The 13,965-nt window shown below is 47.6% G+C and overlaps 1 protein-coding gene across 3 annotated transcripts in view; it reads left to right on the top strand.

Moving 5' to 3' along the window:
- Positions 1-13,965, top strand: part of LOC147634382 (RNA pseudouridine synthase 4, mitochondrial-like) — a 125,721-nt gene that overhangs the window by 67,733 nt on the left and 44,023 nt on the right. For all 3 annotated transcript variants that reach the window (XM_086805523.1, XM_086805524.1, XM_086805525.1), the window contains exon 5: positions 3,537-3,617. In XM_086805523.1, coding sequence (XP_086661649.1) covers positions 3,537-3,617 — 81 coding nt within the window. The remainder of the gene's footprint in view (positions 1-3,536; positions 3,618-13,965) is intronic.

Below are 13,965 nucleotides of genomic sequence, written 5' to 3'. Positions count from 1 at the left end.
AGAAATATCATAGCTCTCCCAATGAGGCCTGAGAGTAGGAATCCTATGCATCTGTTGAGTGAGGAGAAGCCTGGCATTCCGGACGGTGAAATTGAAAAAAGGAAGGCTTTTCAAAGGATCGAAGGCATCAATCCACTCCCACTCTCTTGGATCCCTTTGAAGATATTTGATAGGACTGCCACCATATAACCACAATCACCAAGAGCCACAAGTCACTATCTAAGGAGAAGGGTCAATGAACCAATGCTTCCCCGAATGACCAACAATCCTCACTGGACTAAGCCTAGTATCTGGGATGATCTTCTCCATGCTACATCTCCTCAATCACTCTCTGAAAAGATGCAGGGGGGAAGAGAGCTTGAGCTCTTGCAAGCACACACACACTCACAAAACCCTAATAGAGAACACACAAGGTGAGAGGCTGAAAATCTTCTTCTTCTTCACACAACACTCAACACACCATATACAAAGATAAGAGTACACATAATATGAAAGGTACTCAACCAATGCATACACGGGTTCTCTATAGTGTGAACCCGACTAAATGAGCTGGCGCTATAACTATGCCAGTCTCTAGAAGGCTGCATCAAAGCAATGGTCTTTACATCAGATGGATGTAAAGAATGCATTCTTGCATGGGGATTTGCAAGAAGAGGTGTATATGCTGCAGCCACCTGGTTATGAGGATGTGGGTCACCCCGAGCATGTTTGCAGGTTGAAGAAAGCCTTGTATGGCTTAAAACAAGCACCAAGAGCATGGTCTGACAAGATCTCTGAATATCTTGTCACTATTGGCTTTCATGTAGCCAATGCAGATTTCTCGCTGTATGTGAGACATGGTGATAGAGGGGTTGTGCTTGTTGTCATCTATGTAGATGACTTGATCATTACGGGGGACCATGATGCAGAGATCCTTGATGTAAAGATCTTGCTTAGATAGAAGTTTGAGATGAAGGATCTAGGGGAGCTCAGATATTTCTTGGGCATTGAGGTGATCAGGTCACCACATGGTATTGGATTACTGCAGAGACAGTATGGCACAGAGATATGTGTACATGGGTACACAGATCCTGATTGGGCTGGTAGTATCTCAGATAGGAGATCTACTAGTGGATTCATGTTTTCTTTGGGGAGTGCTGCTGTGACTTGGAGCAGCAAGAAGCAGCCTACGGTTGCTCTATCGAGTACAGAGGCCGAGTACAGAGGAGTTGCTATGGCAGCATGTGAGGTAGCTTGGTTGAGGAAGCTACTTGCAGATTTGGGTCTATCAGTGGATAGACAAGTTGTCATTTTCTGTGACGACATTAGCAGTATACAGTTGGCCAGGAACCCAGTCTTTCATGCTCGCACGAAGCATATAGAGGTCCACTATCATTTCGTCAGAGAGAAGGTCTTGGCAGGAGACCTTGACCTTGTTTATGTCAGCACAGAGGATCAGGTAGCTGACATCTTCACCAAAGCATTGGGTACAGAGAAGCTCCGCAGATTCAGGGCTTCGCTTGGTGTACATGAGATGGAGTTGAGCTCGAGGAGGAGTGTTGAGATATCGAGCTCGTCTAGTGAGGCAGTGGCCACTGATGACCCGCCTGGGGGATAGGCCCCACATTTACACCACTGGCCTCTCTGAGCCCCCAGCGGGCCCCTCCCCCTAGTTTTCCACTCCGATGGACCCCCTCAGCAGCACCCCTCCACTCCTCCACCCTCTCTCACCATCGCCTCCCCCACCTCCTCCCCCACCTCCTCCCCCAGTTTCGTCACCGACTTTAGCTGTAGCAGCGCACTCCATCCTGCCTATATCATGCGAGCCCTCCCTCCCCTCCCCTTCCGCCTCCCCATAGCACTCTCATCGCCCCCCCTCAACAGCCCTTGACCCGTTGCGGAGGCAGCCGGTGGGATCAGTCCGTCGCTTGATTCATCGATTCTCCAATCCGGTAGAGATGACCATTGCTGCCTCCCCGGTGAGGGCTCTCCCGCCAGAGTCCCCAAGTGGGGCCCCCATGATCATGGGACAGTCTGTGGACTACAGTTTCTTCCGGTGTCTGCTGACGGAAGGGATTGACATATTTGAGGAGACAGTGCCCCTGTTTGGGTATGTGTGGTTTTTCACCACTCCAGGCCCTCTACGCCAGATAATGGCGCGATGATCTTCTCTTTCCCCTTCAGTGCAGCCCTCGGGACAGAGTGGGATCCTAAGTTAGTGGTAGTTGCCATTCAGGGTCAGGCAATCGAGCTCTCCCACCATCTCCATGATCTCAGCATCACCGATATTCTCACCCATTTTCGGCCTCTGATTAGAATAGAGCTTGGAGGTTTAGCCCATGGAGGCCAGGACGGAGAGATGGTAGTATCCCGTTTGGAGGTGCTGCTCTTTGTGTTCATGCATACGTATGCTGCAGTACCTCTACCCCCTTCTTATAGATACCAATACTATGATCGATGGAGTCCGGGGCATGCATATGCGCGTGCTCGTATTAGGCTTGCACTTGATAAATAAGAAAAGGACAAAGTATTTAAGAAAGGTCTAAGCGTGTTTTTTTTTTTGGGCAAGAAAGGAGACTTCTATCAATTATGAACAAAAAGTATGGCCAAAGCCCCCTCAAAAGATCATCCCAAATGGTGTGGGTACCGAGTCTAGGATTTGATGGTGCCAAGAAAGTCTGGAGGGAGTGAGAAAATATCCCATTGTCTACGAAAGGAAGCGCACCTAGCTTTTGACGATTTGGAAGGACCTTGGATATGTGCCCAAATGGCCATAAAAGTATGTATAATATCTCCCCAGATGATGCATATTCTCCCTAGATTATGCAAATTTACCGAGTTTAGAAAGTCTGAGTGCCATCAATAGCCTATATGCATCTGGCTCTCCAAATATGCTATGCCATGATACTGGCAATGATTTCCCAGTAAGAATCCTTAGTGCCATGGAGTGATACAAATTGTGAATATGGGACCTGTCCCAGAGTGCATCTATGAAGCACCCCTCTGAACCTTGAGGGCAAAGTGTGTATCCCTACCCTCATAGAGAACTTGTGGATGAGATTGGGCTAACCAGGCAATAGACCCCCAAGCAATATACACACAGTCTGTCCTAAAATTGCCAGTGATATCATCCACACCCTCATGGCCACTTGGGCCAGAATCCAGGGATGTTTGAGGGCTGCCGAGAGAAAGCGCAGACAATTTATGAGAGTGGGATTATGGGATCTTTTTCACTCCACTCATATGGGACCTTGTTGGCAGCACAAGGTACCAGACTGGTTAAGATTTCCACCTTGTTTGGTTTGAAATCTCCCTCTTGTATATTTTTTCATACTTAATAGTATGGAGTTTCTTCTCCGGAAAGAAAAAAAATTGCCACTGAGCTGACAACAGAAAACACCAAACACCAGAACAATCTCTTAACTTTCCCAATACTGTCTGAGGGAGGAATCCTATGCATGGATCTAAACACAGATAACCTAGCATTTCTGTGATTTTGTTTTCAATACTTTATCATTGTCACATTGATTTTCTTAAATTGGGGTGATGCTGATCAGGGTGGAGTTGGACTAGGAAGAAGTTTGGATGATTTGCTTGGCCCAGCTTTCTCTTTTGATTATGATGAAAGCCCCAAACTGGTAAGTCTTATAGTTTAAGCTTTACGGATAGTAGAAGATGGTAGGATTGATCATATGCGATTTGGTAATTGGTAATGAAATGTGTTACAATAATGCTTGTAGAGGCACATGTGCATATGCATGCTTGTCTGCTCATATACATGCCCACATGCATGCATGTGTGCATGTGATTATGTGTATGTATTGTGAGGTCTAAGATTTGTTTGATTACACAGGCCTATGCACTTGTATATGTGCAAGTGTATGGTTGTAAAATATGCGTGCCTGTATTACAGCAGATGTGACATGCACATGAATGCATGTATAAGTAGTTGTACAGTCTACTTGCATCTCTTTTTTCTTAAGTACTGAATTCTAGACATAATGGTGAATGCCTAATGCAACCTGGGAGACACAGAATGTAAAGTTTGGATTGGGAGAAGAGGAGGGGCTGTTTATAGGGCCGTCCTTCAGTTCAGGATCACTGGGGGGGGGGGGGGGGGGGGGGTGGTACGGTTTTCAGTTTATGAAAAGTGGGCCGAATATCAATTTTTTGGTAGGGAATTTAGATTCATCCTACGAAAAAGCACAGTAATTGCCTTTGAGATACAAATTGTGCATCAATTTCTCCATTGCTCCGTGGTGCAATTTGTGCTCCAATTTCTTGAATGTGAAGACCTAGCTTGTTAAGAGGACAAACATATAGCATGGAGATCACAATTTCTTACATCACTGCAGTCTGCAGCTCTATGCATGTGAAGGGGGGAATGCAATCTGTGGGATGGAGGAAGATGCTCCACTTCTGCATTTATTTTCCACATTTAGTATTTGACGCCATCCCACATAGGGATAATTCACACCCCCTGTAGTAGGTCAGGTTACCCAGGTACACTAAGACGATATGGTGGTTCACTCTTGGATAGTATGTCCACGGGAGTCACAGGATAGAACAGTAGGAAGAAACACACTTAAGCAATACTTAATTAAACTGGACAAGCAAGGAATACTTGCTTGTCCAGTTTAATTAAGGAACAATGCACAAGAATAACGTACTCCAGTTCTATTACTACGAACCAGCAGTTACAAACACCACTCACAGCATCGTGCACACTCAGCAGTGGTCACAGTGAGGGATGACACACTCTGCTTAGGACAGAATGAGAGAGTGAACACATAACTCAAGTATAGTGGAATAGCACAGAGTAGCCTTGCAATGGACAAGGTGGAACTACAGGATAGCCTATAGCCCCTTCGAATGGGTTAAAATGCCTTTATAACTACGGAGAGTCACAAAGATGCCGTCAGTGACCATTGGTGAGCATCACCTATCTTTGGAAGGTGCCATATGTACGTGGTGTGGCGGCTCGCATCTCCTTTCTTGGGGTGCGGTGCCTTAAATGCCTCGGAATGGTGCACTCTGGTGACCACTGGACGGCCCACTTGGAGTGTCTTGGACCGCAACACCGTAACACTGCAACACCGTAACACACTCACTGTAACACTGTGGGCACCCCTGGTGCCTACAAGTATCCCGGGACTAGACGTAAGAATTCACCGCATCGGTGAATAACCATGAAAACAAATACATAGCTTCAGACAGATGTGCAGCCATCAACTTTGCCACTAACCCAAGTACGAAGATTAATTATCATCAACCATATCTTAAGATGTGACTGAAGCACTGTGCCCATGTGTAGAAGAGGGGTGCCGATGAATATAAGGTAGAGAATATAAAGACCAAGGTAAGAAAACAAATAGAAGGGATGTTTTAACGTCAAAAGGCCAAAATGACCTATGAGAGCACAAGGATTACATCATGTCCATGGAATACATCATCATGGGTATGACAAAGCTAAAAAGCTAAATCTGAGATGCTAGGAAGTCCTATGATGGTGTAAGATGATGGCCTTGATCCTCCTATGGTGGCATGGGCGGGGCCTTTGGGTCGAGGTCGTTGACCTCTGCATAGCTCGATGGCTGTGTCCAATGTCACTCCTTTGGGTTGAGCTCCTACATCAGCCTGGGGTCTAGTTAGGGTGGGTGGGTCTGCCTGGAAGAAATTAGTGAGAGCTCTTTGCGTTGGTCCTCGGGTAGGTGTTGCTGGTCTGGACCACAATAGTGACTCCCTGCGTCTATGAAGCTCCAAAAGGAAGAGCCCTAGGCATCTCTGATCCGGGAAGTCGATGATCTTGAAGAGTGGTGCAAACCCGTCTCGGTAGAGGCAGTGGAACCTCCCCTTGATCTCTTATTATACTTGACATCGGCATATGTAGTGCTCCATGTGGCAAAGCTGACACATCCTATCCTCTCGTGCGGCCATCCCTGGCCCATTTCTGCATGTCTCCATTCTCAACTGGTGGGACGAGTTGCAGATGTGGCCAATCACACATCTCACTCCGAATGACAGACATGTGTCCATGTAGCATGCATGTGTGATGAAGATATCCTCCGTCAAGTGAAGAAGGTGATCTCTGTAGATGGCCATCTCTGACACCGAGGGCTGAGTATCCAATCTAACAATGTCCTTCCTAATGACCATGTTCAGCTCTGTGCAGTTGAGATCAAAGGATGGTGCCTCTATGCTGTACTGAAAAGGGGGGAGTGCTTCCATCTGCATGCCATGTATACTGAACCAAGTGCTCACCTGCGCATACCAGCACCGTGTGTCTCCATCTAGTGCCAGCTGTCTCGAGGACTCCATGGCGAGTTGGGGGCATTTGTCCTGTGGGAGCTCCCATAACCTGTGCCAGTATGTCACTGTCTGGAGTAGAGCCTCTGTCACTATCGGTGCAACCCCCATCTCCGCTCGCACAATCCTGCGTGGAACTGATTGCTTACTCCTAATCATGTGAGATCATCCTCACCAAGGGCCTCTCCATCGGCTTCCATCTATCATATGCATCCGTGATCCTTCATATCTGTCTCAACTGGTTCCCCTCTACATCTCCTCTTGTGGTATAGGCTGGGCCCCAAGATGGGAGCTCAAATAGCCATAGTTTTGTCCTTGGCCCTCGGAACTGTATCTGTGAGCACTGTCTCTCTACTGAGCCCAAGGCTGCATAGCTATTAGCCACGTGTCAATGTGGCTCCAGCTTCCTTCCTCTTAGAGAACATGGGTCCAGAAAAAGTGATCCCATGGTATACATATGATGTGACATGCTCCACGGGCTCCCCATTGTAAGTAAACTGCTGTGCATATCTGCCTATCCACTCTGGAGTAGTGTTAAGATCATAACCTTGGTCTTCTCAAGGTTTACAGTGAGGTCCTGGTCCTTGCAGAAGGCCTGTAATGCATCTAGGTGCCTCTGCAACCCCTTTGGCGAGTCAGATATAAGGACAATGTCATCTGCATATAGTAGGATCCGGATCAAGACTCCTGCCAGTCGTGCTCCTGGTCCTCCTTGTATATCTATGTACTCAGATCTCTCATCAATGTATAGCCCGAATAGAGTGGGAGACGGGGGGCAGCGGCCAGCCCTGCTTCACCCTGATGTGCTATGTATGACCTCTGAGTCTCCCCATGGGTCCCGTGTTCTGCCCTGAAGAAATCAGTGAGAGCTCTCTGGCAGCTGGTTTGGGCTGCAATAAGGTCTCCCTGTGTTTGCGGAGCTCCAGAAGGAAGTGTCCCATGCATCTATGGTGTGGGAAATCCATGATCCTGGAAAGTGGTCCAAATCTGTCTCGGAAGAGGCAGTGGAACCTCCTCGTGATCTCATAGTATACCGGGCATCGGCATTTATAGTAGGCCTCTGTCTTAGCCTTTGCATGACAAAGCTGGCATATCCTGTCCTTTGGTGCAGTTTCCCCGTGGCCCATATCTGGTTGTCTCCACTCTTAACTGATGGGATGAGGTTTTGAGCTGTCCAATCACACATTGCACCCCAAATGACAGATGTGTGTCCATGTAGCGCGGGCGTATGATGAAACCGTCCTGTCGAGGGAAGAAGATGATCTTTGTAGAAGGGAACACGAGGTCCTCTGAGTATCCAGTCTCACAATGTCCTTCTTGATGACCTTGTTAAGCTCTGTGCAGCTGAGAGCAAAGGAGGGAGCCTCTATGCTGTACTAAAACACCGGGGGGGGGGGGGGGGGGGGGGGTGTCCCATCTGCATGCCATGTATATCGAACCAAATGCTTACCTGTGCATACCAGCACTGTGTGTCTCCGTCTATTGCCAGCTGTCTCGAGGAATGTAGGGAGAGCTGGGGGTATCTTTCTGGGAGCTCCCATAATATGTGCCAATTTGTCACTTTCTGGAATAGAGCCTCCGTCATGATTGGTGCAACCCCCATCTCCACTCGCACAGTCTCATGTGGCATTGATGGCTTACTCCTAATCATGTGGGAGATCATCATTACTAGGGGCTGCTCCATCGGCTTCTATCCATCGTATACCTCTTCCTTATTTGTCTCCATTGGCTCCCCCTCCATCTCCTCCTGTGGTACAAAGAGGCTTGGTCCGAGGTAACTCCTCTCGGTCGAGGTAGGTCCGGAGCAGCTTGTGGAGGGTCCACAAGATCCACTATATTGGTGTCCTCAACCTCCTAGGTCCGGAAGAAACTGGTAATGGTTGGCTGGTGAGGGAGGGGGCGGGGTGGTTGGGGCCGAAGCTCTCTCAAGAGGGTGTCCTGTGTCTACAGAGCTCAAGCAGGAAGAGGTCTATGCGATGCTGGTCCTGGAAGTCAATGATCCCTGGAGAGTGGACCAAATCCCTACGAAATAGACAGTGAAACCTCTTGCGGATCTCATAGTATAGTGGGCAGTGGCATATGTAATTCTCCTCCGTTTCAACCTCTGTGTGGCATAATCGGTAGATCCTCTCCTCTCTGGGTCTCTGTATGAGCTTCCCGGCTCTAAAGATGCGTTAGCTCTACTTGTCTCCGCTCTGAGGCGGTGGGATGAAACCTGTATCTGGCCAATCGCAATCCGCATGGCATCGGGCATGTGAACACTTAAGTAGCCCGGCTGCTGGATGCATCTATCCTGAGTGAGTGTGAGGAAGTGGTCTGTGTAGAAGTGCATCTTCGTGGGGAACTCCGAAGGTGTGATCCATGTGTAATGGGTGTAGAGGCTGAGAAGATCTAACCGGATAACCCGGTTGGTATCCTCGTGAGAGAGCCGGAGAAAAGGGGAGTCCAAACTGTACTGAAGGGGGGGTAGGCGGTCCATGTGGAGCCCATATACTGAGAACCAAGTGGAAACTAGTGCACACCATACTCCAGAGTGGCCCTTAAGTGCTAGCTGTCTGGAGGACTCGAGGGCAAGCCTCGGGTACTTGTGGGGATCCATGTGACTGATGCGATGGAGGTATGTGACTGTCTGGAAGAGTGCATCAACTACCATCGGGGCAGCAACAAACTTTGCATGGATAATCTGGTGTGGGATTGATGGTTTGCTGCGGATCATATGGGAGAACATCATGACCTGGGGCCTCTCATTTTGCTGCCAATCCTCACGGATAAATCTGCCCCAGAAGGTTGCTCCATACATCAAGGCTGGTGTGACGAGGGTGTCTAAAAGCCAGCCCTTCGTCCTGGGCTCCTGGAAATGTGCTTGGAAGCATTGTCGCTCAAGTAAGCTCAAGGCTGCATATCTCGGTGTCACTCTGGCATGTGCTACGGGAAGCATGGTGAAGCATGGGCCACTGAAAGTGACACCAAGGTAGACATAGGATGAGACAATCTCCACATGATCCCTTCTATATGTCACGTGCACACCAGTCAGGTGTACAATGACATGGCATCATTCTATGGCATCATTAGCATCATCAGAAGTCATCAGGCATTATTCAGGCATTTATGCAATTTTATAGGTATTTTACTGGCATTTATGGGGCAGCCGACAGCATTTTGTGGACATGGCATCTGGCCGACAGCCCTTATGCTGGCCGACCAGCAGCATGTTTGCATATATATTCAGTCCACTCCCCATTCAGCATAGCAAGTTCATCATTGAAGCATTCAGCCCATTGTGCTCCAACGCATCTCCTCCAGGAAGCCTTGGGAGCAGTAGAACCAGCCAACGCATCAAGCATCCAGTAACGCATCAGCATCAGCCTTCCTCTTCAGCAAACGCAGCAACATTCAGCTCAGTTCAGCCATCACGTCTGCGTTTCATCATCCCATCAGCAGTCAGCATCTGTTCCAAAGCCTCCCTTCAGCGTTTCCTTCCCAGGAGACAAGGGAAAGAGTGGACAGCAGTTCATTCCGCATATTCAGCATATAGGCAGCATATTCAGCAGTACAGATCCATTTGGATCTCATTGTAACCGCATTCTTCATATAATATAGCTGCATTGCATTGACACATACTTATCTGTCTCTTGAACATCATTAAGTGCAGTTTAGTCAGACTAAGGTTGTGATTACTACGGTCATAAGCTCCCACATGTCACACTATATGTGAAGCTCAATGTGGATGTGAAGGGGCGAGAGGTATTGAAGACCATTACCTTGGTTTTACCAAGGTTAACAGAGAGGTCCTACAAAGTCCATAGAAATGTCGATGAAAGGTCTGTCACGGATAGGCAAAGGTTGAAGTAACCCAGCCTTCTTTGTATGCGGAACTTAACTTTTTTGACAAATCTTACAGGCTTGAACATGTGAATATACATCATGCCTCATTTTTGGCCAAGAAAAGTACCGTTCCAATTTCTCGAGGGTGCTGTTGATACCGCAATGTCCTCCAACTAAGGAGTCATGGGCATCATGAAGAAGAGCTGCTCCCTTTTCCCAAATGACACAGAGACGGTTCTTGTAGAACAACCAATTGTTCTGCACAGAGTAATGCCCAGGCTTGGAGGTGAGGGCCAAATTGTATTGAGTATTTAACTCCTGGGAGTCGACATACTGGTCTTTCATGCTATCTAAGTCTATGTGATTTCAAGAATGGTTAACTTCTGCAGTGCTTGAATGTTGGCCTTTCGACTAAGAGCATCTGCGACTGGGTTGTGCTTACAGGGGTGTGCTTGATCAATCCTCCAAATTGTTGGAAGAGTTTGACTCTATCTCGCTTGCCGATCACTCCACTGGGCACTTTGCATGGTTTGAAGCCACTTAAGTGCTTGGTGGTCTGTTTGGACTGTGAAAACCTATCCATAAATGTAAGGCTTCCAATGTTTGAGCGCTGTGATCACACCCAATAGCTCTTTGTCATAAACCGAATAATTCTTTTCGGTGACATCCAACTTTCTACTGTAGTAGGCCACGGGTCTATTGTCCTGCTGGAGAACTGCACCTATGGCTACATTGCTGGCATCGGTAATGACCGCAAAAGGTTCATCCTGAGATGCTAACTTCAAAATAGGCACTTCTGAGGCTGCTTTTTGGAGTGCACAGAATGCTTCCAGCGCCTTGTCTGTGACTGAGACTTTTTGTCTACGAGTCTTCACCCCCTTGAGCAAGTCGGTGAGAGGTGTTGCAACGTTGGAAAACTGGTGAACAGGTGTTGTAGGCTTGGCAAAGACCTACCTACGAAAGAACGGGTCTCTTGGGCGGTCTGAGGGATGTCCCAATCCAAGATCTCTTGAACCTTTGAGGGGTCCAATCGAATCCTATCGGAACTGATGATATATCCCAAGTATTGAACCTCTTTAACGCCGAAGATAGACTTTTTGGCGTTTATGTAGAGCCCATTATCACACAAAAGTTGCAAGACTTTCTCCACGACGTTCTCATGCTGCTCCGCAGTGGCTGAGAAGACAAGTATGTCATTAAGGAATATGAAAACACACTTACCAATGAGGACTACGAAAATCGTGGACATCATTGAAGGTTGCGGGTGCATCGGTAAGCCCAAAAGGCATGACTACCTTCTCGTAGTGACCATGCTCCATCCGGAAAGCTGTTTTAGAATGTCAGCTTCGAAAATGTGGACCTGATGGTAACCACTCTTGAGGTCGATCTTAGTGAAAAATTTTGCATTGTCTAAACACTCCAAAATGTACTCAATCCTTGGCATAGGAAACTTATTCTTGTTCAATGCCTTGTAGTCTACACAAAGGCGTGTAGACTTGTCCTGCTTTTGGACAAATAGGATGGGTGCAGCAAATTGTGAGGAAGAAGGCCGAACGAATCCGGCTCGGAGGAGCTCAGATAACTGCTTTTCTAGCTCGCCCTCTAAAAAGTTCTGGAAAGACGATAGGGGAACTTGCTAGGAGGTTTGATCTAGGGACCAAATCAATATGATGGTCCGCAAATCGGGATGGGGGAAGACTGGGCAGGAGATCGTTCCTAAGCATAATGTCCTGACGTCTAGACAGGAGGTCTGCTAACTGTGGGACTGAAGATTAGATAGCTGCTACTGATGAGATAGAGGCTGTCTGAGCACAAACATAAAGTAGTGCTCCTTCCGCTCCCTTGTGGATAGCTCGTCGGGCCTGGAGATGAGAAATTAATGGGATGCCAAAGATGCTTCTATTTCCACAAATCACGACGGGCTCAAGAAAACCTTTACAGATAGTAAAAGTGTCCTGCTCCCAATCGGGAATAGGCTGATACTGACGAAACCACTGGATTCCTAAGATCATGTCACACCCCAAAAGAGGCGAGACGATGAAATCTCGTTGGAATGAGGCCTTTTGAACTACAAAGGCAAACTATTGTGCGTTATGAGATATGTGGATGCGGAGACCAAGTGTGAACCCATCCACATCCGAATGATATGGCACTAATGTGCAACTCATTTTGTTAGCCAACTGGGGAGAGACGGCGTTCTCAGAACTGCCCATGTCAAATAGGACTACAAACTGTCGGCCCTTGGCAGAGCCATAAGCTCGGATGAGGCTTTTCTGTGGAGCATCGCTCTCACCCTCCTGCTTAGCATCAAATACCACGGATGGCATAGGATGCATAGAAGGTAAAAGTTTGTGGTAGTAGGCGGGGTTGGAGGAGTTGGAGATGTTGTGGCATAAGGAGCTTTGGAGGCTTGCTCCGCTTGCCATTTCTGGCAATCCTTCTTACCATGCCCGATGGTATGACAAAAAAAACATCTATTTTCTGACTGGTATTTTCGTTGCTCCTCTGGAGGAAGACAGCCACCAGTGATATCTGCTTTAGCTTTTTCCTTGGGGGTTTTCTTAGGCTTGAATTCCTTATCCTTCTTACCCCTGAACTAGAGCTATTACTGCCGTCCTTCTTAGCATGTTTAGAAGAAGCATTACCTTTCCCTGGCTGCGCAACAGATTGCTGCTGTTGGGATTTGGTACTATACTGTGACGACTGCTTAGGCTTGCCTCCTTCATTTCTTCATTTTGAGCCAGAGTCAAAGCCCGGTCATATATATGTACTTGGTTCAAAGTTATGAACAGTGAACCGGATGTTAGGATCTAATCCACAAATGAATTGATCCATCTTGGCCTGCTTAGATAACCCTAACTGTTGTGCTAAAGTTATAACCTTTCCGGAAAACTGAAGCACGGGTGACCCATTCTGTCTGAGTCCATAGAACTCATCTGCCAGGTTGTTCATATACTGGGGAGGGAGAAATTTGGTCTTTAGGTCATGGACAAACGTATCCCAGCTAAAAGCTGTGACACCTGTGGTCTGGTTTGTATGAAGACTAGACCAATGCTGCCACCAAGTGACTGTCTCGCCCAGAAGGTGGGGAGCCGCTACGTGGACTCTATCCTGAGGGTTTGTGGTCCTAGCTAAAGGAAAATGAGCATTAAATTGATGAATGAATTGATTAATTGCTAAATGATCACACTTACGGTCGTACTTACTAAAATTTGGTTGAGTTCGAATGACGGTTGTCGATTTCGCGGGCTGCTGGCTGGTGGCACCTATGGTTGGGGAAACTGAAGAGAGGTGCTGATACCTCATATGTATGGCCTCCTTTTCCCTTTGGTGCTCGAGTAACATACGTTCTCGATCGAGCTCTCGTTGGTGCTCCCGAGTGGCGAGTTCAGCTTGACGCCAGTCTTCTTCGATCTTGCATTGGGATTCCTTATAGTCCCGTCTATCTACTTTTTCTTGTTGCTTTCATGCTTCTCTTTTCTTCGCTGCAGCTTCAGCTTTTTCTTCTCTCCGTCGAACCTCGTCTTCTCTTCTTTGTTGTTCCATCTGATAGAAGAGGGAGATGTACTCAGGGTTTGTTGGAGGAGGAGGAGGTCGTGCTGCTCTTGCCTCCAAGAGTTGGAGACGCTCCAAAAGAAGCTTGTTTTGAGCTTTGAGTAGAGCTATGGTATCTGTGGTAGGCGAAAGAGCAAGGTCTCCTTCAGGGGGAGACGTCTTCCTGCTGATGTGTACTCTCCTCTGTAGACATGATGCTGAAGTCGGTGGTCGTGCCAGAATGCAATTTGACCATCCAAGGATGCCCTCACGCGAGGATGCGGTGTTTGTGGACAAGCTAAATCTGATACCAATGTAACA

This window comes from Cibotium barometz, chromosome 11, assembly GCF_041138505.1.
Source record: "Cibotium barometz isolate CiBa-2024 chromosome 11, ASM4113850v1, whole genome shotgun sequence".
NCBI lineage: Eukaryota > Viridiplantae > Streptophyta > Polypodiopsida > Cyatheales > Cibotiaceae > Cibotium > Cibotium barometz.
This window is presented reverse-complemented; position numbering and strand designations above follow the sequence as displayed.